The 19,614-nt window shown below is 32.6% G+C and overlaps 2 protein-coding genes across 6 annotated transcripts; one reads left to right on the top strand and one right to left on the bottom strand.

Annotated features, from left to right (window-relative positions):
• The first annotated feature begins 5,154 nt into the window (after positions 1 to 5,154).
• LOC126768495 (Krueppel homolog 1) lies at positions 5,155 to 16,183 on the top strand. Of its 4 annotated transcripts, none has more exons than XM_050486649.1 (10): positions 5,155 to 5,288; positions 5,709 to 6,027; positions 6,315 to 6,555; positions 8,972 to 9,312; positions 10,095 to 10,270; positions 10,884 to 11,012; positions 12,084 to 12,195; positions 12,856 to 12,942; positions 13,214 to 13,408; positions 14,904 to 16,183. In XM_050486649.1, exons 2-9 carry the CDS (start codon positions 5,736 to 5,738, stop codon positions 13,387 to 13,389), a joined length of 1,554 nt encoding a protein of 517 aa, XP_050342606.1. In that variant the 5' UTR covers positions 5,155 to 5,288; positions 5,709 to 5,735; the 3' UTR covers positions 13,390 to 13,408; positions 14,904 to 16,183. The 4 variants fall into 4 exon arrangements, with proteins under 4 accessions (XP_050342606.1, XP_050342602.1, XP_050342605.1 ...); XM_050486645.1 differs by having other exon boundaries at positions 12,802 to 12,942; XM_050486648.1 differs by lacking the exon at positions 5,155 to 5,288 and adding an exon at positions 5,553 to 5,633 and having other exon boundaries at positions 12,802 to 12,942.
• Positions 16,173 to 19,263, bottom strand: LOC126768559 (proliferating cell nuclear antigen). Of its 2 annotated transcripts, none has more exons than XM_050486742.1 (7): positions 19,126 to 19,263; positions 18,780 to 18,899; positions 18,392 to 18,498; positions 17,525 to 17,682; positions 17,182 to 17,298; positions 16,830 to 17,005; positions 16,173 to 16,438 (listed from the first exon to the last, which is right to left on the bottom strand). In XM_050486742.1, the coding sequence occupies exons 2-7, from the start codon at positions 18,891 to 18,893 to the stop codon at positions 16,328 to 16,330; spliced, it is 783 nt and encodes a 260-aa protein (XP_050342699.1). In that variant the 5' UTR covers positions 18,894 to 18,899; positions 19,126 to 19,263; the 3' UTR covers positions 16,173 to 16,327. The 2 variants fall into 2 exon arrangements, with proteins under 2 accessions (XP_050342699.1, XP_050342700.1); XM_050486743.1 differs by having other exon boundaries at positions 19,173 to 19,238.
• Between the last annotated feature and the right edge of the window lie 351 nt (positions 19,264 to 19,614).

The following is a 19,614-nucleotide window of genomic DNA, read 5'->3' as shown; positions in this document are numbered from 1 at the left end:
TATATAAATAACCATGTTCGTCCTTAAACTGTAAGTTTGAATAAGATGATTTTGTTCGTGCGTTATTTTGTGTTAAATATGGATAATAAATAAATTGGAAACGGATATTGAAACAACTTTTATGTACATAGAAACTGCCGATTAAAACATTTTATCATTCATTTACACACTCCTACGTGTATGTGTGTTTGAGTGGGTCCCTCGTTGGCTTAGATTGGACCCGCTGCAATCGGGTTCCACATTTTTAATTACCAAAATTAGAAAATTAATAAACTTTTTATTTCACCTGTACGAAGCCGGGATGGACCGCTTGTATAATGTACAATATATTCATCCATAACCAAGTTTTCGCCTGCCGTTTCACCCGCGAGTTATTTCGTTAAAAATATCGGTCCAGTGACTTAGCCGTGAAATCGTAATCAGACAGGTTAACTTTAGCATTTACAATATTAGTATTGATAAATGTAATTTTTAATAAATGTCTTACTAACTATACCGAACATTAAATAACTTCATATTTGATATACATGTGTAGCATTGTAATGACATTTAAAATATACTTATTTTTAATGTCGTTCTGAATCCTAATTAACTATGTTAGTACAGAATATATTTATGTAAGCCTAACATACTTTTGTACGTATTATTTTTTGTCTTTAAGGATTTTTTCTTATTTATAGTTTATTATAATGAATTATCCGTAAATCTCCGTATGTACGTGTTTGTAGTATTAGCGACTCAAACTATTACGTCCGCCGGTTCAAAGATCGATAACTATATCTATGCATACATAGAGCTGGGGTTGAAATGCGTAGGGTAGAAGGGTCGCAGAAATCAATAACGACTGCGCACGCGATCCGTGGACCGCGACACACTCCCCGCGCTGGCTATCCGTGTATATTATGTAATGAGTTTTTGTTTGCATCATATTCTAATAACATAATAACGTAGTTATTTTCGTTATAATAAAACTGTTTAATTCTAATGTAACTATTATTAAACGTTCATACAATTTTTTCTCTAAGCGATAAAAAGGTAATTTTTGTATTTCAAAAGTTGTACTAAAAATATTTGGTACAACTTTTGAAATACAAACTATTACTTCATAAAGAGTGTTAGAGTTTGTCTAGATGTTTTTTTAAACATTAGGAATGTACAATGTTTAAAAAAAACTCCACAAAATACGGAATCATACATACATACAAAAAATACAATTAAACTATTAATTCGTGATACAAATATTTAATTTATACCGGTAGTAGAGCTTCGTGCAATCTCGCCTGTGTAGGTACCACCAACTACCACCACCAGATATTCTACCGCAAAATAACAGTACTCGGTATTGTTGTGTGCCGGCTTAAAGGGCGAGTGAGCCAGTGTAATTACAGGCACAAGGCATTGGCGATTTAAGCGATGCTTCTTACAATTCAATTCAAAAGTTTCTTACAATTGCCAATGTCTATAGGCATTGGTGACTACTAACCATCCGGTGGCCCGTATACTCGTCCGCCTAAACATTCCATAAAAAAATCAATACAGACTATAATTATATACGTAAGGTCTAATAATATAATGTATATCATTTTAGTACTCTACGTCGAAGACAAAGTTGACCTCTCCATTTAATCTCTGTAATTGTTATCACCAGGTATAAAATCTTGAACCAATCAGATTAATCTATTAACAATTTCTTCTGATATATTAAAATTATAATAATATTTTTATAACAATCACGTGTAATCTATATATTTACACCATTATAATATTACTAAGCACAGTATCAATATCCAATTTCTAAATTTCACAAATGCATGACAACAAGCATTTTTATTTAATTATAAACTTAGTGATTAAATTAGCAATTCAATTCCAACAATGAATTTCGACCTAGGATCGATGTTTCAAGTGCCAGTTAACTTATATAATTCAATTGACATTTTGTCAATTTTTATATATTATAAAAAATATATATATTTAGTTCATTGGTAATAAAAAACCGGTTCTTAAAATATAAATACGAAAGTTGCGTTTATCTTTTTCGTTTATTATTTACATAAAAACTACCACTATTAATATAACGATTGACGGGCCGTTGGCGTAGTTGGTAGATACTTGCCTTTCACGCCGAAGGTTGTGGGTTCGATTCCCGCCCAGGACAGAAATTTGTGTGCATGAACATGTCTGTCCGTCCTGAGTCTGAGTGTAATTATCTATATAAGTATATATTTACAAAAGAAAAGTACTATATGTAGTATATCAGTTTTCTGGTCTCCATAGTACAAGCTCTGCTTAGTTTGAGATCAGAGGGCCATGTGTGAATAATGTCCCAAGTTATTATTATTATTATAAAGCTTGGTTCAGAACGTCCGTTAGTTATACGATTTGTTTAGTAGTTTTTTTTTCATAAGTACAACAGCTTATTGGCTTATTCATTATTACCTATATCAATGCTAACGGGCGCCCTTTAGGCGAAGTGCGATCGCTGCGAAACTATAATAGTTCGACTATTTAAAGAACTTCAACATTTCCGACAACATAAAATATACATCTCTATCCATACCTACTAATATTATGCGAAAGTAACTCTGTCTGTCTTTTACGCTTTCACGGCTAAGCCACTGAACTGATTTTGATGAAATTTGGTATGAGACAAGCCAGACCCCAAGGCAGGACATAGGCTACTTTTTATAAACAATACTTGCCTCTCCCCCTTTTAATATGCGTGCGAAGCCGCGGGCGAAAACTAGTATTTTATATAATTTTATTAAAAAACACAGTAACTTTAGTTCTTTATTTGTTACATAGTAATTAAAATAAATCTTTAAAAATATAGGCATAGTTAAAAGGCAATGCCTTTTAACTAATTTCAAGAATATTTTGCAAATAAGATTGTCATTTACAAAGTTGGACGATACTTTCGGATAGTGGTTGAAATAATGTTTATTTTAAAAACGAACATAGTGATTGCAGTGAGATGCTTTGGTAAGCACGGGTGGATAAATTATTGAATAATTATACAAAAATACCTATCTACCTACATACCTTTGTAATGAGTACAACCAATATTACAGAGCTCTAATGGCCCAGTGATTAGAACTCGTGAATCTTGGCCGAAAATTGCGAGTTCAAACTCGGGCAAAAATGTTATATTGAACCATTGGTTTAATATTTTATGTTCACTTTTAGACGATGTTGCTAAGATCCTAAAAGGGACGCTGTTGGTGATTTAATAGTAAATTTTGTTATTTTTATATTATCGCAAAAGCCTCGACTTTAGGTAAGGATTTGCTCTTTATGTTGATTAGAATTATCACAGATCACAATTTACAAACACATTAGCATACAATATTTTATACTATACTTTAAATTTTTATACCTTTGTATAATACATATATTTATACCCTTGTATTAAATATTTATTGTAATTCCACACTTCACTTTTCTAAATTATTTATTGAACAACACAAAAAAAATTGTGGCTCTACAAAAATCACGACGGTTTATGTTGAGTGCCTTTCCGTCTCTGAATTTACATACAATATACACTATAATTGTTTTAAATAATACAACTTAATATAAATAAAAATATACAATATTAATATTCGTATTGTTTATTTCTCGTCTTGTAAGTTGATTTTTGATATTTGAAAAAAATATGTAGAGAAAAGAGCAGTAGACATAAGTTGGTGCTTTTATCTCGCGTTTTTAAAGTTTATTCATTGACTAGGTACTCGAAAACGGCACGATCAATTTAGATGATTTAAACTTTATTCTAATGAGGCGGCCTGATAATTTTTTCGTAATTATAACGTAGCGAAAAGTACTGTTTTTCAATCGTGTTTAATCATATTCTTAAGACAGATTTTGATGACGATTGATATTATTATAAGCTGCTTAATATTAAAGAGATTTGGGAGAAATCATGTATTTGTTTTATCGAAATCGGTTCAGAAACTTCTTATCGTTATTTAATGCAGCTAACATTAACTCGTTCACTTATAAGCGTTCATCCGCTTCCCAATAACTTTAGTTCAAATGCAAAAAAATAGTCATAGGTATCTCTTAGTACGTACTAATCATTTTTAAAGTTAATAACATATTAATTATAAGAAATTTTTTTATTTTGGAAGTTTTGTAGTAATATCGTATTGGTTGTTTTAAAATGGGCCAGTCTTACTGATTTTATATACATCCGTATAATATTATAATTATTAGGTCAGTATTTATAGTTATATTGAAATGTATTTTAAAAGACATAAATATAAGAGGAAAACAGGTCTGGTATCCAGTAAATTGTTTTAGTTTAGTAAACGGATTAATATTTATTATTAAAGTAGAGACCTAGAGGCAACCGAGGAGCTTTATTGAAGCGAATGGAGGGGCGATTACATCGCTAAACACATGCTGCATAGTGTCCACAACTGCTCTTAATATTTACTAATATTATTAAAAAATATAATTGTATTAATAATTTAATAATTAGAAAATAAATTTAAAAATATAATTTAATAAAAATATATTTTTAGAAATAGTTGTAGAAGTGTTTAAAGAAACACTATAAAGGTATATTGTAGGCAAATGTGATTTATGCCTTCATTAATAAAACCATAAAGAAATGTTATATGCATAAAATAGATTTCCTAAAAAAAATATAGTTTTTTTTTCTATTCATTAAATTATAGATAGGTAGTTACGTATTTATACATAAAAGAAGTGTTTACATATTTGTATATTTTTTTTGATAAAGTCATGATATACATTTATATACTAAAAACAGTTCATACTTTTTTTTTTATTAGATGTTTTTTTAATAAGATTTTTTTAAAATTAAAAAGTAAATAATATAAATGATTAAATGGATTGTGAATTTATATTTATATAAGAAAAGTGACCTTCTTAATTCATTCATGCAATATAACAACAATACGTATTCTTATAGAAATTTGCGCGTGAACAGGGTGGCATAGGGCATTGCAGGCGGCAGGGCGGGCGCCGGTTGCTACGCGCACGCGCGCGCACCGACGCTACCCACCCGACGCGCGACGCGACGCGCCCAACTCATGGATCGATGAGATAAACGCGCAACCCCGCTTTTCGCGTTAAATCAATACGAATTTTATCGATTTTCGGAGCCGCAGCCGCCGCACACCGTATTCGAGGATCGCACGCGGTGGTTGCGCGCATTATATTGTTCAATTGAAATGTGTAAATTAATGTGATTGTGAAAATTTTTATCAAAATGTTCTGCCTTTTTTCAAATAGAAGTCATGAATCATTGTTTGCTTAAGGTAAAATTAATTTTTTTTTTTTTAAATAAATATTAAATATTTATTGTAACATTTATTGAATAATATTTGTTTTAATTAATGTATGATTTGTGAAATGTTTGACAAATAATAGTTACTCGCATGTTTCCTTTTTGGTTCTAATTATCCACTACTACAAAACAAATAAAAGGATGATAAAATATTCAGCTTTTAAAAATATTTTATAAGTATTTTTGTGCAAGTGTTAACTGTATCTTTCGCAAAGGAATTTCAAAACAGTAAACAAAAGTTTATCACAATTATTATATACGAAAGTGAAGTTCTGTCGAGTGTGGGAGCGAGTAATCGATGAGATAAAGACGCGTGGTACCTCAGATTTGTTTTGTCATTACATTACAATGTAAACAAAGTGATTTTTAACTATTATTACGATTTCCACAGTGAAAGTAAAATTAAAAATGGTGTAAGATGACATCGACTGATACCTATCAATTAAAATGGCACTCGCACAGTTCGCATTTAAACGGTTCCGTAGCCGCTTTGCTACGTTCGGAGCGATTCACAGATGTGGTACTCTGTACAATGGACGGATCACAAATTCCAGCTCACAAGTTTATATTGAGCTCATGCAGCGTGTACTTGAGCACTTTGTTCGAAGGACAACGCTCTGTAACGCGCATGGGCGGAATGTTATATGTAGTATTACCTTCGGAAATATCTACAAAAGCGCTAAAGATTCTAGTGGAATATATGTACAAAGGTTTGTTTTTGATATGTTTGTTATAAATTTAGAATAGTATAAATAATTATTATTGTTATAATAATAAGAATTTATTCATGTTTTTTTTTAATATTTTTTTTTTATAGATTATCAAAGTAAAGCTATCTATATTGGGTATATAGAGCAAGCATTTTCTATTTAATTTGATCAACACGATTGTTAAAAGCATAAGTTCATATAACTTGTTTTTTAAATATTGATTGTTCTTTTCTTTTATTATAAATGCTTCATATTAAAAATATACTCAAGTTCACAAATACTTTTAGGAGAAACAACAGTATCTAATGAAGTATTAGATACAGTTTTAAAGGCTGGAGAGGTTCTAAAAATTAGGGGCCTCTGGAGGCAGACTGATGACCCAGGAGGTGACACACCAGCTGAAAAAACAAGCACTCAATCTGTTAATAAACAAACAAAGAAATCAGAGGAACAACCAAAGATTACGGTTAAGAAAGATGACAAACTCCTCAAATCTTTCAACCCGGTTCAACCTCAGGGTGTCACGAGGTATGTATTTCTTTTATTTTGAAATTGTTGTGTGAGAATTAGCAACTTTTGAATTTATATTAAATTTGATACAGCATTGTGTAATTTTACATAAGTAATTATATAAAATTACAATGCTAGAATCCTTAAATGCTTATTATTTTAGTGGTATATATAAAAATACTTGACAAGCGAAAAATACATATCAATTAAATACAAACAACATAGTACAATACAAAAAAAAAAGAAAGAAACAATACCTATAAGAAATAAAATATTATAATTATATAATAAAAGCAACAATTCGGTAATATGAAAAAATTTAAAAATAAAATATTAATTAAAAATACTCAAAATTGTTTAGTTTAGATAGTTTACTTGTGTTCTTGTCTTTATTCTAATTTATTGTTGTTATATAACGGTTTTTAATTAGCTTTTTTTACCTTCTGTTTGTTGTCGCTTAACTCTTATTTTGTGCATGCTGTTATCACCTATAAGTAAGTTACCACTAGTCTTATTTTTTATTCATGTATCTGGAATGGTTTTTAGTGTGTATTTTGTTGGTGATCTATATAAAAATAAATAAATAAATAAACAATATATTAATTAAAGAATTAGTAATTAAAGAAGCAACTTATTACGCTATAAAGTTTGAAAGCTATTATAGTTATTAAAGCTGTTCACACAAAACAAATTTCATTTTCATATTTCATTTTAACATTAATATAACATACAGTAACAGCCTGTTAATGTCCCACTGCTGGGCTAAGGCCTCTCCCTTTTTGAGGATAAGGGTTGAGCTTGTTCCAGTAGTATAACATATCCGTATTATTTATTAAAGCCTATTACAGTTTAATTATAATAATTTTTAAAATAAATATTATTAATAGTAAAATGCATAAACAATATATTTATTGAAATTAGAACAATAAATAAGAAAAATACTAATATTGTATAAATAGCAACAATACATTCAATGTGCCAAATGAGATCATAGTTTTCCTTTTTCACATGTTTTTAATATTGTACATGTATTTGTAATTTCTTAACTATATAAGAATTGTTCTGAATGAATAAATAAAATATTCTTTTCAAAAATATTATCATATTTATTTTATTTAAATTCAAATTATTATTCTTTATTCATTGCAGACTATTGGTCTTAGAACAGGAATTTGATTTGATTATAAGCCTTATACTAATTTCTGATATACAAATAAAACCTGTGTATTATTACTATATATTTTTAATTCAACCTTTATATTGAAATTACCAATAAAGTATATTTTAATAAATATTAAATGTAAGAAAAAAATTCTACATAATTCTATTAAATATTTTGTATATGTGTGAAAAAAAATATAACCAAATATTGGATCAATCCGGGTTCATATTTTTTACTCATCCATTTTAATTAAATACAAAAAAAACATTGTTATTAATCTCTTTAAATATCACCTATTGAATTTTAAGGTAAAATGAGAGTATTTAATATATTTATGAATTGTACCATCGGCGTCCCTCGTTAAAGCTCTCAAAGGAAATTGCCCTTGTGCGGTAAATTGTTAATAGGGTTGACCTTCATTAGCCAAATCATATCTTGGGATCATCTTTCATGCCGGTCGCTTCGCTTATCTCTAGGCGCGCGCATGTATCAATGAGCTGCAAATTTTTAACTAGAAGTTCGAGTTTTCCTCGACGACTGTTTGAATATACTGATGCTATGTTATGGACAAGCGCTAACAGTATAAGAAAATTTAGCATTACGTTTTTTTTTTTAACTTTTCACATCACTGAATTGCACCAAAAGGATTATACTTATAAACGTCACATAAATAGCTCTCAGCCTTTCAATAACGGATTTAATAGATTGTGCTGAATACAAAATATCAAAAGTCGCTTTCGCAGACACGTTTTTTTTTTTTTTTTTATAAAATAGGAAGGTGGACGAGCATATGGGCCACCTGATGGTAAGTGGTCACCAAACGCCCTTAGACATTGGCATTCTAAGAAATGTCAACCATCGCTTATAGCCAATGCGCCACCAACCTTGGGAACTAAGATTTTATGTCCCTTGTGCCTGTAATTACACTGGCTCACTCACCCTTCAAACCTCTGATGAGTGGGTGGTACCTACCCAGACGAGCTTGCACAAAGCCCTACCACCAGTAAAGCTTAGCTCCGGGTGACCTTTTTTCAGAGTGACTAGCGCAAATATAAAAATACATGCTTAGTAAATTTTCATGGATTTTGCCCCAGTAGTTTATACTGTGACACGCATACATTGTTATGTAATTTATGATTGATGATGACATGGATTTGCAATCAGTCAGTTATACTTTTATATATATATATGGCTTATATTCGAAGCATCTACACATATAATTATTTACACGTATCCAGATACACTTATTATCTCAAAATATATACTACACAGACCAATGTTCATCGGTCCACCGAAGCTTGTCTTTATTAAGACAGCGGATGGCGGGACGCAAGCGGCACTTCGTCCGGGCGCACCAAAGGGGCAAACTATTCTGGTCGCACCCGCAGCCAACACCGAAGTGACCACCGCGACGGTCACCACACCTACGGCGACGACAACGGCCACCGTATCTAATACGACAGAAGACTCGTCGGATGACACGCCACCTCCGCGTATATTGAGACGTCATGCGGCCGAACGCAAGTACGGGAAGAGGCAAAAGACTGATAATACGGAGAAAGAGACAAAAGAGAAAGAGCCTGAGGAACAAGACAACGCGTCGGTTAGTTCAAGTAAGTCATCATTTTTGTTCACATTTTATTACACCAATTAAGCGGTCTGTTTCTTCTAGCGCTGCATAGAATTGGATTTTGCTTGAATTGCGCTTAAATGCTCGCTGGTATTAATAATCGCGCCTAACAAGGATTCCCTTAATCGGGAACCGAAGACCGCCTGACAAAATGGAAGCGATTATGATGTTTTATTAACGATAAAGTTTCGTTATCTAGAATAGAAACATTTGCGTCACGCAACTTTGCCGCCTTATATGTGTATTCATATGATGTAAGCTTTACATAGGCTTTAAATGTTAATAATTATTTTTACCTACCATTGAAAAGTGTAGCTGCTTTACTTATTTCAAATCGTAAATGGGCAATACGGACTACTATACGGATACTACGTGGCCTTCAGGCACGTCTGACACTTTGAACGGCAAAGTTATATGATGCGAATCGTACTAACCATTCAAGTTGGCCAGCAACTAAAATTTTTCCAATTAGGATTAAAATACAATGAACAAAATGCTACGGTGTATATATCGTTTAAAACCTTTGGTTATTGAAAGAATTTATAATTAAATAAAACCAATAAAACATATGGATTAATATAAATAAAAACATAGTTTCGGGAATATTATATTTTCTTACTTATTATTATAATAATATTTAGTACGCGTCACTCAATCACAAAGTACTTGAAGAGTTGGGAGAGCGTCGTGCCGTTTGCCGTCGCGGCATACGAATCGGTATTACATTTACTACCTAACTCTTATAGGTACATATTTCTGTTGCAGAGAAATCCAACCCGATCTTTTCAGAGATAAACACCGAAGTGCACGTCAAAGACGAACCGGAGTGGGACGCTAGCAGTATAGAGGAAGAGGAGCGGTCTATCGCGGAGATGTTCCAAGCGGAGATGAGCGTTAAGTCCGAACCGATTGACGACATGGACATCGAGGAAGAAAGTTTGGTAAATATTGTGTTATAATCTGATAACATATGTGTGCGTCTTGCTATGTGTGGTTTTGGGAGGAGTAGAATTCATAACTCATTTGAAATGTTCAATTTGAAATCCTTTATAAAATATATAATTATATGCCTTTGTTACGAGTCGGTTGGCGTGGTTGGCGTGCTTGCCTTTCACGCCGAAGGTTGTGGGTTCGATTCCCACCCAGGACAGATATTTGTGTGCATGAACATGTCTGTTTGTCCTGAGTCTGGGTGTAATTATCTATATAAGTATGTTTTTACAAAAGAAAAATAGTATATGTAGTATATCAGTTGTCTGATTTCCATAGTACAAGCTTAATTTGGGATCAGATGGCCGTGTATGAAAAATGTCCCAACATATTATTATTAAATTATTATTTGTCCAGCAGTGGACGTTTTCCGTCTGATATGATTATGATCATAAAATATATAAACTTTCAGTAAGCTTACTTATGAAATTTAAAAAAAAAATCACAATAGAAAAGAACTTGAACGATTTGGGCAATTAAATCTACAAGTACAAGCATTCCCAAAGGAAGTAGGTCCATACAGCGCGTTTGTCCAGATGTATAATGTTAGTTTTGTCCGTACAGCTGTACAGTCCGCTGGCGTGCGAGCTGTGCGCGGAGGTGTTCACCGTGCCGGCGGCCTGGGTGCGCCACGTGCAGAACCACGCGCGCGACCACCACCACCACCCCAGGCGCCGCAAGCATCGCTCAGCTGTAAGTACACAACACCACACCTCCCCATATCAGTTCACGATCTCGTGCTGTATATAAAACGATTGGTATAAAAATGCTGGGGTGATGAAAAGTATTTTACGTATTTTATAAACGTAGGGAAGAAGTATATTTGAAAATATATTTTTCATAATTTTATAAAAGACGAATCGTATAACTTCATGATTATACAACTATTTACGATTCATACTGAAAAATTAAAATTAATTAGTTAAGTAACCACTTATAACAATACCCTTCGAACATATGACATTTAGTGTGATGTACAGTAACAGTAACAGCCTGTTAATGTCCCACTGCTGGGCTAAGGCCTCCTCTCCCTTTTGAGGAGAAGGTTGTGGAGCTTATTCCACCACGCTGCTCCAATGCGGGTTGGTAGAATACACATGTGGCAGAATTTCAATGAAATTAGACACATGCAGGTTTCCTCACGATGTTTTCCTTCACTGAATCATAATCACAAATTAAGCACATGTAAATACAGTGGTGCTTGCCCGGGTTTGAGCCCACGATCATCGGATAAGATTCACGCGTTCTAACCACTAGGCCATCTCGGCTGACATATTAAATAGTGTGATGGTTTCATTTAAATTTCCGTTCATAGGTGGAAGTCATCAAAATGTTCATAAGCAGCTCATGATTATCACATTCGATAACACGCACACATACATGTGTGTGATGTACCATACTGTGGAAGTAGGAACAGTATTATACGACTAAATAAAAAAGACTTAAAAGATAAGTTTGGTCGTATTAAGCAAAACGAAATTGTAATGACGTCGGTTAAGTTCAAAAATTTTTTTTTTATTGATGTTTTACCGAAAACAAAAATATTAGGTAAAGGATAAAATATTTAATGCCAAGAAATATGAAGTCTCTATAAATTTATTAAGTAATTTATTATATAAAATTTTATATGAACAAACAAACGCGTAAGTCTTGGTCGGCCTTCACTTAGGCAACTAATTCTAATGCGGTACCCATGGTAGGTGGCTTGTAATAATAATAAACAGTATGCCCATGTAAGCATTAATTATAATTATTTTTTTCTAGAGCGATGACACAGAAGAGACAATGGCATTGCTAAGATGTGATCTATGCCAGAAACACTTCCCAAACCCAGCTGAATGGGTCAGACACATCCAGAGCACACACACCGAATCAGGTCAGTACACAAACTAACAAAAAATTACGTTTATATTTCTTAATTAAGATAGTTTAGTTTTTATACTCTAGAATTAGTGAAATATAGTTTATTTAAAATAAGGTTTTAATGTGTTGTACAAAAATTACTTTTTGAATTTTATTATAGATATAAGAATATTTTTTATTTCATAAAAAAGTAATTAGTATGAGATTATTTGAATTACAATGAGCAGTAGTAAAATTAACATAGCTGAAAATTGATTGTTATGTATGTGGCTAATTCTCGACAATGGCAACATAATTTTAAGATTTTATAGTATCACTATCGCTGTATCCTTTCTAACACAGTCGAATTATTGCATATTGTTTTTTTTTAAAGCATTTTTTTATTTATTTTCTCTCACCAACCCGCTACAGTCATGATAATCACTTCAGTTATGTTCTATGATATTTTAGTAACCTTGGAATGCTTCGTATCTGCTTTTGAACTGTTATCTATCACTGTTTTGCTGCAATAATAAAATATATATATTATTTATTTATTAAAACAAAGCATTGCATTAAATCCTTATGCTGTTGTGATTGAAATCGTTGTCTAAATGTTGGTTCGATGTCGGTTGTCCAGAATTGGCCATATCAAACAACAGTGCCCCACCAAAACGTCACAATCGTTTCACAGAGGGCGCGCAAAACAAAACTTGCTCGTTCTGCAAGAAGACATTCCCGTCGCACGCCTCTATGCTCATACATATGCGTACTCACACAGGTCAGTATGACTCAGATACATTTCGACTGTTTTCTTAGTGATCTACCATATCTTTATTCATTGCTAATCAAGTAAAAAGTTATAAATCAGCTTCAATACTGATATCATCTTATTATTTGAACATATAAAAGTTTAATGATAAATGAAATGTTAAATTATACTAATACATATTTTAATAAATAATTTACAAATATATTTTTATAATATAAAGTTGAATTCGTAATTTGAGGCTTATTTTTCGGTTAACAAGTTTGATTCCGAATAATGTTAGGAGAGCGTCCTTTCGTCTGCGGTCTCTGCAACAAGGGGTTCAACGTGAAGTCGAACCTGCTGCGGCACCTGCGCACGCTGCACGACCAGGTCATCAGCCCCGCGCGCCTCGACGACGACGACTGCGCGCCCGACGACGACGCGCCCGGCACCAGCGAGCCCAAGCGCGAGTCTTGAGGGCGAGGAGGGGGGGCAGGTCAGTCCGTGCCTGAGTTTGTTTTGCGCCGTATTTCTAGGTTTTAGTACATACATCCTATGAAACAAATTCTTATAGGATAATTTTTGTAACGGTCTATCCGTTAGTCACACCCTTTTTTTCTCCGAATGTACTGGACGAAAAATTAAAATTCATCACTCATAATATAGAGTTCGGTGAACCATTAACACGTATCGCGTAAAAAAACCAAAGTCTACATTTTGAGGTACATATTCGAGGATTATAAAATACTGTGTATGTATTTTAAGAGTAATATGTGGCATATCAAGTAAGAGGGAATATAAATAATATGGATACAGAAAAAATAAATCCACCATTTAAACTGCATACTTTTATGAGAAACAAATACTAACTATAAAACAGATAGGTTCAAAGTTAATGTTATTTTGATACCATCGAGTTTAACTATTTTGATAGTAATACTTTTTTTTTTTTTTTTATAGAATAGGAAGGTGGACGAGCATATGGGCCACCTGATGGTAGGTGGTCACCAAACGCCCTTAGACATTGGCATTCTAAGAAATGTCAACCATCGCTTATAGCCAATGCGCCACCAACCTTGGGAACTAAGATTTTATGTCCCTTGTGCCTGTAATTACACTGGCTCACTCACCCTTCAAACCGGAACACAACAATATCAAGTATTGCTGTTTTGCCATAGAATATCTGATGAGTGGGTGGTACCTACCCAGACGAGCTTGCACAAAGCCCTACCACCAGTGAATACTATGTATGATACCTAAAAATACGATAAAAATGACTTTTTATTTCTACAATTTTGTATCAGTCAAATCTACACTGTTTACAACTTATGTAAATTATGTACATATATATACCTATAATATGTTATGTATTTTTGGTAAAAAATCTTTCAATATAATGGGAATTCGGTCAATGAAGCCGTTGGAAGTAATTATTTATTTTGATTAATAGAACATCGAATAAAAAACGACACAGCATTCTGGACCTCAATTGCATATTCTTTATAAAATATACAAAAATATGTTAGTACAAGTTGCATAAGGCGCAACATATAGCACAAGACTGATTTTAAAATATTATTTTTATTTAATGTATATAAAAAAAAAACCCGTTTTATATGGTTAGTACACACTTTGTAGGATACGGAAATTTGCTATCCAATAAATTATTCTATTTAACACGTTTGCTAAGCGGGATGGAACTTTGTCAAAGTAAATCTAAAATGACGGTCCTCGAAGGACATTCTGATCAAAGCAAAGCCAAAACGAGATAGAGAGAGAGATACGTAGCACACATATGTAGGTGATTATGTTAGTGTTTGAATGTATGTATACATATCAGAATTATTTCGCGTGATTAACAACTTAATTCTTTACTGTAACTGCTTTTTTTATTTTCATTTTTCTGGTCCGGGCTTTTACCCGGGTAAAAAGCTCAAAGGCAGTCTCGGCTGTCTGATGCAGTGTAGTGATGCAAGCGGTGCGTGTTGCAGGCAGAGGTCGCGGCCGCCGAGCGGCGCTCGTGTCGGCGTTGTCCAGCGACTCCGCTCTGCGCAAGCAGAGCTACTCGCTGTTCCTCAAGCAGCGCGCCGTGCTCTTCTCCGCCAAGAAGTGGAAATAGTAGCGCCTTACCCGCTGCCACGAACTCACGTGTGAGCGATTGCCGAGCTACGACTGGAGGACACCTCTAATATATTGAGCGTCTCGGTTGTTAGACGTCGCATTTCATACGTACTTATCGAGTGGATATAGCGATACATTGATTCAAAATTTAATCTTTTTTTTATTTTTAATATTGTCAATTTGTTATTTAATTATTGAAAACAAATGCGACGTCTAATATTATTTCTTTAAATCGACACACGCAGTTCAGAAAGTAACATAAATAGACATTCAAATCAGGTGTATAAAATACACATTCGAGCAGCATTTGGTTATGTGTTAATGTGAAGAATGAAAACGTGAGCGAGTGACTTAATTTCTTCTGAAATGATCTCATCATGTCGATTAATTTAATTCGATCTACCGCCTCCGTTGGTTCTTACACAGTTTGATTGTTTATACTATTATGAACAGAGTAAAAAAACAATAATCCTTATGTTACTTTAATCAGCGATCATCATAATGATTGGAGAATTTCTGCATGCGCTATTATATCGAACAAGTTTGCGTACGACTTTATCAAGTTACACGATTATAAGACGTGTCGCTGACTTAGTTCCTATGGTACCGACAGATTATGAAGATGGCTGATGTTAATGAAGAGTTATGCAAACTACTATAGAAGTCATGGCAGCGGGCTCGGCGTTCACTTTCGTATCCTGCCCACCCTCCTTATAAATTTTAATCTTATATTTAATTGAATTTTATCCCTACGATTAATTTTTATTGATCCTTAATATTTAAGTTCAATAGTTTAGCATAGTTTTAAGTATTTCATGTGATCTTTGAATATTTCTGGTCAGTTTTATTTATAAGTAACATTTAAGTTATCCTTTAGATTAAGTTTAGTCGTGGACACTATGTCCGAACAGATTGTATTTTTCTTTAGTATTATAAACACGCACTATTCTATTCTTACGACGGATGAGCAAAGAATGTGTTGTAATCATAATATAACATTTTTACTTAATGATCACCATTCCAAATGTTAGAAGTAAATATTTTGTGTTTTATGTATTATTTCAATACTCATGTGTAACATGGAAGTGACATTCAAGTTATAGCTATTTTATATGATAGTATGTCGAAATAAACAAAACTTAAAAGATTATTTATTGTTGTTTTATTAGAAAATTGACTGTTAGTAAATACTTTGTGTTCCCAAGATATTATCAAAAATTTATTGTAATACACATTGTATCTAACTTTACAACATGATAGCAAAACATACATTTATTTTAAAATTATTTTAAATCTAACTGTCATCCTCTTCAATCTTAGGCGCTAAGTAATAACGGATATGGCCGATATCGGGAATGCGGTATTCAACAACCAATGGTACATCCGCTGACATTGAGAGCTGAACCTGGAAAAATAATATAAATTTTAAATAAAAAACACATGCAATTCGATAAATGATAGAAATGTCATCTGGTAATTGACTATTTGCACGTTTCTTTATAAACTTATTTTACTTATTAAAAATTGAGGAAGGTTATGTGCGACGATACAAACGTTCTTTGCAGATTATTTTGCACTTCATATTCATTCATACCATTCTTTCACATAATCATTTTAAATATTTTATATAAAAACAAATATTTAAATAGATTATTACACATATATAATAGATTATTATATACAAGTAAAAAGAGAGAAAAACGATCTTAAAAAAAAAACCTTACATTGCCGACAATTTTTGACTTTAAGGATTAAAATGGTAATTTTTGAAAAGTCAAATAGGAAATCAATCATACCTGTTGACTTAACGATGTAGCTTTTGTGAAATAGTTAAGATACTGGCAGGCAAAAGTTAATGTGACAGGCTCATCCATCTCAATGACAACTGCTTCGTCCTCCTTATCTATGGATGCTGTCTGTGCCAACTTAATATTAGCAGATCCAATATCACCACTTGCAGAGAACTTTACACCTATAAAATAGACATTTAAACATAGAGAACGTGATAATACCTAAATCTGTTAAAAGATCAATTCGCTATAGTTAACCACTAAGTATTATGTTATCAAACTGAGTAAACAAAAAATTCATTTGAATAAATATTTTATTCACTGAGATTCATAATGAGATAACTTATTCACTAGTTACCTTCTTTTGTACAAGATATGACCATTGACTCTCCAAACTGTGATAGATCACGACAGATTCTCGCAAACTCTGCACTTGGCATACGGATTGTGCAACTGTACTCTGTTTCAGGGATACCTAGTTAAAACAGAAATTTGTATGTTATTTAAAATATATATAATACTTTATTAATAAGAAATATATACCATCCTCATCACTGATTTGCCCTTATTATGTGATCTGACTGGTTATATTCCTCTCTGCCAAGTCCTTGAAGATAAACTTTTTTTTTACATAGTTTGGTACCACCATATGAGAGGTAAAGGCACTTATATTGTTGATGAATGAGTAAATTCATTCTTACCTAAGTGCTCTAGATCTAAATTCATGAGCTTCATCTCATAATCAGACACTTTCTCTTGATTGGGGCTCTCAAACACAAATGTGACTGTATCAGCGTTATCCTGTGCCTTCATGGTCACCGTGTCCTTTTCCCCAGCACATTTCAGGATTTTTGACATACTATAAATTACAAATAATTAAATCAAAATATTACTAATTATCCTGATAAGGTTTTTAAATTATATAAATTATGTATTCTATATAGGTATAAAAAAAATTAATTGAATCAAGAAAAAGGTAAATGTAATCTATTAAAGCTAATCCTACTTGCATAAAAAAATATGAAAACCGATACCAATAGTATTTAATTTTTTCCTACTTTACTACGAATTTATATATTCTTCCACTGTATACTATTCACTACAAAACAATAATGAACAATTATATCCACTTCAAAGCAGAATGTGACAATTTACCTATAAGCTAGTATTTTCCAAACTTATGGTGGTAGGGCTTTGTGCAAGCTCCTCTGGGTAGGTACCACCCACTCATCAGATATTCTACCGCAAAACAGCAATACTTGATATTGTTGTGTTCCGGTTTGAAGGATGAGTGAGCCAGTGTAATTACAGGCACAAGGGACATAAAATCTTAGTTCCCAAGGTTGGTGGCGCATTGGCTATGTAAGCGATGGTTGACATTTCTTACAATGCCAATGTCTTAGGGTGTTTGGTGCCCACTAACTATCAGGTGGCCCATATGCTCGTCCACCTTCCTATTCTATAAAAAAAAAAAATCTACAAACATGTAAACAGATGTATAGCTTTACTAACATAAAATGAAAAATACAGTATAAACAATAAGAAATATAATGTATATAATGTCATACCTTCCTAAATTCATGCCCATTGAAATATTTCTATCACATCTATATTTGTCAAAACCATCTGCTCGGAGAGTCAGGGACACGAGGGATACGTGCGAGTTATCCATAGCCTGAAACCAATTAGTTACAATGTTAGAATTTGTTAAAAAATATATTTTCATACCTTTCACCTAATCACAAAAATATTGTATTATATTGTGAATAACAACAACAACATTGTCAATTTATAAAGTTTTATACTGTTGAAAATTTTGCTACTATAATAATAAACTATTTGACATATTGGACATATTTACTATATTTGATTTCAACACATTAACACTTAAAAGAACGTGAATTACTTTCACATTCACTAAAACATTAATAACGATTAAGCTATTTATTTAGATACCTGCAATTGGATTCCATTATCATCGCAATCGAACGTTGCTTGTGTCAGAAGATCTTTAATAGCCTCCAGAACTTTCTTCAGGATTGAACTACGGAGTAGGCGTGCTTCAAACATCTTAGCCTATAATAATAATGATGATGATATTATCAATGTCAAACAACTTAATTTACTCACAAACAAAGTGTTGTGTTGAGGCTTTAATGGTAGAAATGTAAAAGTTAAATATTAACAAGCGTCAAACAAGTCTGTGAACATGTCGAAAACTAGTAATTCAGAAACTGCTAAAGTGGTCACGAATTAAAATTAGGTTCAGACTTATGCCTATTCTTCTAACTTAGTTACTTACAAAATTATTTGAATAGTCCTTTATATTGTATAACGACAGCAATTTACGTTTAATATGTAGCAAGCAAACGTTGATGTCGCTGACCGCTTCGAAATTTGACAGACAAGCCGGTTACAAGCGGGAAAAAGTAGCGCGAAAGCATTAGACGTCAGATTGATATTATCCGTTTAGTAATTAATAAGCAAAATATCAAGTTCCAAACCAAAATTGAAATAACATGAATTTGTTATTTTTAATACATGAAAAAGAAATATTAATATCGTTTTCCAGACTCCAAACGAATTCCAGATTCCAAACGAATGTGCTTATTATATAAAGTCAATTGGATACTTGCCTACGAATATTTTTTTTAAAATAAAATCGGTAGGCGGCGTAAATAAAATGGGCCATGTGATAGTAAATGATCACTTGGGGGTTTCAAGATGTCCAATCAAGATGTCCAGGGGTTTTTTAGGGGGTAAATTTATTTATATTTATTCAAGTTTTTTT

This window comes from Nymphalis io, chromosome 5, assembly GCF_905147045.1.
Source record: "Nymphalis io chromosome 5, ilAglIoxx1.1, whole genome shotgun sequence".
NCBI lineage: Eukaryota > Metazoa > Arthropoda > Insecta > Lepidoptera > Nymphalidae > Nymphalis > Nymphalis io.
The sequence above is the reverse complement of the archived record's forward strand: the minus strand, read 5'-3'. Positions and strand labels throughout refer to the sequence as shown.

Coding starts and splice junctions, on each gene's coding strand:
- LOC126768559 (XM_050486742.1), bottom strand. CDS start 18,893: ATGTTTGAAGCACGCCTACTCCGTAGTTCAATCCTGAAGAAAGTTCTG. Junction 18,499..18,779: donor ATAATGGAATCCAATTGCAG/GTATCTAAATAA, acceptor AATTGGTTTCAG/GCTATGGATAACTCGCACGT. Junction 17,683..18,391: donor ATGGGCATGAATTTAGGAAG/GTATGACATTAT, acceptor TGTAATTTATAG/TATGTCAAAAATCCTGAAAT.
- LOC126768495 (XM_050486645.1), top strand. CDS start 5,736: ATGACATCGACTGATACCTATCAATTAAAATGGCACTCGCACAGTTCG. Junction 6,556..8,971: donor CAACCTCAGGGTGTCACGAG/GTATGTATTTCT, acceptor TATACTACACAG/ACCAATGTTCATCGGTCCAC. Junction 10,271..10,883: donor ACATCGAGGAAGAAAGTTTG/GTAAATATTGTG, acceptor TTGTCCGTACAG/CTGTACAGTCCGCTGGCGTG.